General features: G+C 68.0%; 1 protein-coding gene across 1 annotated transcript in view; it reads right to left on the minus strand.

Annotated features, from left to right (window-relative positions):
- Positions 1-10: 10 nt before the first annotated feature.
- zbtb37 (zinc finger and BTB domain containing 37) overlaps positions 11-844 on the minus strand; it is a 3089-nt gene continuing 2255 nt past the window's right edge. The window contains exon 5 of the mRNA XM_019855788.1: positions 11-844. Coding sequence (XP_019711347.1) covers positions 795-844 — 50 coding nt within the window. The 3' untranslated portion in view covers positions 11-794.

The following is an 844-nucleotide window of genomic DNA, read 5'->3' on the forward strand; positions in this document are numbered from 1 at the left end:
AGGGGGGGAGGGGTGGCCGACCGACGAACGAGCGCCGGCTGGCTTCGACCGTCGACGGGGTCCATCGCGTCTGGCACGGTTGCATGCGCACCGACCGGCAAGACCAGCGGGGCAACACGTCGGTCTCGCCGGGTCGCCGAGGCTCAGTCGGTCGAACGCCCGGCCCGGTGAGCCCGGGTTCGCTCGTTCCAATCTCGGCCGCTCATGTCGGAGCCGCCGACGGCGGCCTGAACGCTGGTCCGAATCACGCCGGCCGTCTTTGCCTCGTTGCCGGGACAAAGCGCGCTGGTGTTGTTAGCCCGGCGCGTCGGGGACGGGAACCGTCTTCATCCATCGGCCAGCCGACTCGGAAGGCGACAAATGTTGCCGAGGTGAGGAAATTGTCCGAGGAGTTGGCGTCGCGTCAATTTTACCAGCAGCTTTTCTTCCCAATGTTGCCCGGACAGGAAATCTCAGCGCGGAGATGAGCTGCCGGCGGTGACGAGAGGTAACGGAGCGTTATCAGCTTATGCGAGGTGAGGTCAGCTTTGGACCGTCGAGACCCGAACTCAACGACGGCGGTCCGAGGGGTCCCCGAGGAGCTCGGGTGGGCTGCGGATGAACACCGCCGCTAACGCGGGAGCTAACGGGCGTACCCGCGATTGCCGCCTCGGCGCCGGATTGTCGGGAGGCGGAAAGGAAGGACGGAAGGAGGAAGTAAGACGGGTGGCGGTGGCGCTCGGGGGTCGTTACCCGACGTCGGGCGGAGTCGACGGCGTCGCGTGGCGTCGGGCCCGCCCGGGCCCCCGTTGACGTCAGTCGGGCCCCGTGGTGGAGACGGACGCGTGGGCGCCCTCGCCGTACG

The sequence above is a fragment of the Hippocampus comes genome, unplaced genomic scaffold, assembly GCF_001891065.2.
Source record: "Hippocampus comes isolate QL1 unplaced genomic scaffold, H_comes_QL1_v1.1 scaffold463, whole genome shotgun sequence".
Classification (NCBI taxonomy): domain Eukaryota; kingdom Metazoa; phylum Chordata; class Actinopteri; order Syngnathiformes; family Syngnathidae; genus Hippocampus; species Hippocampus comes.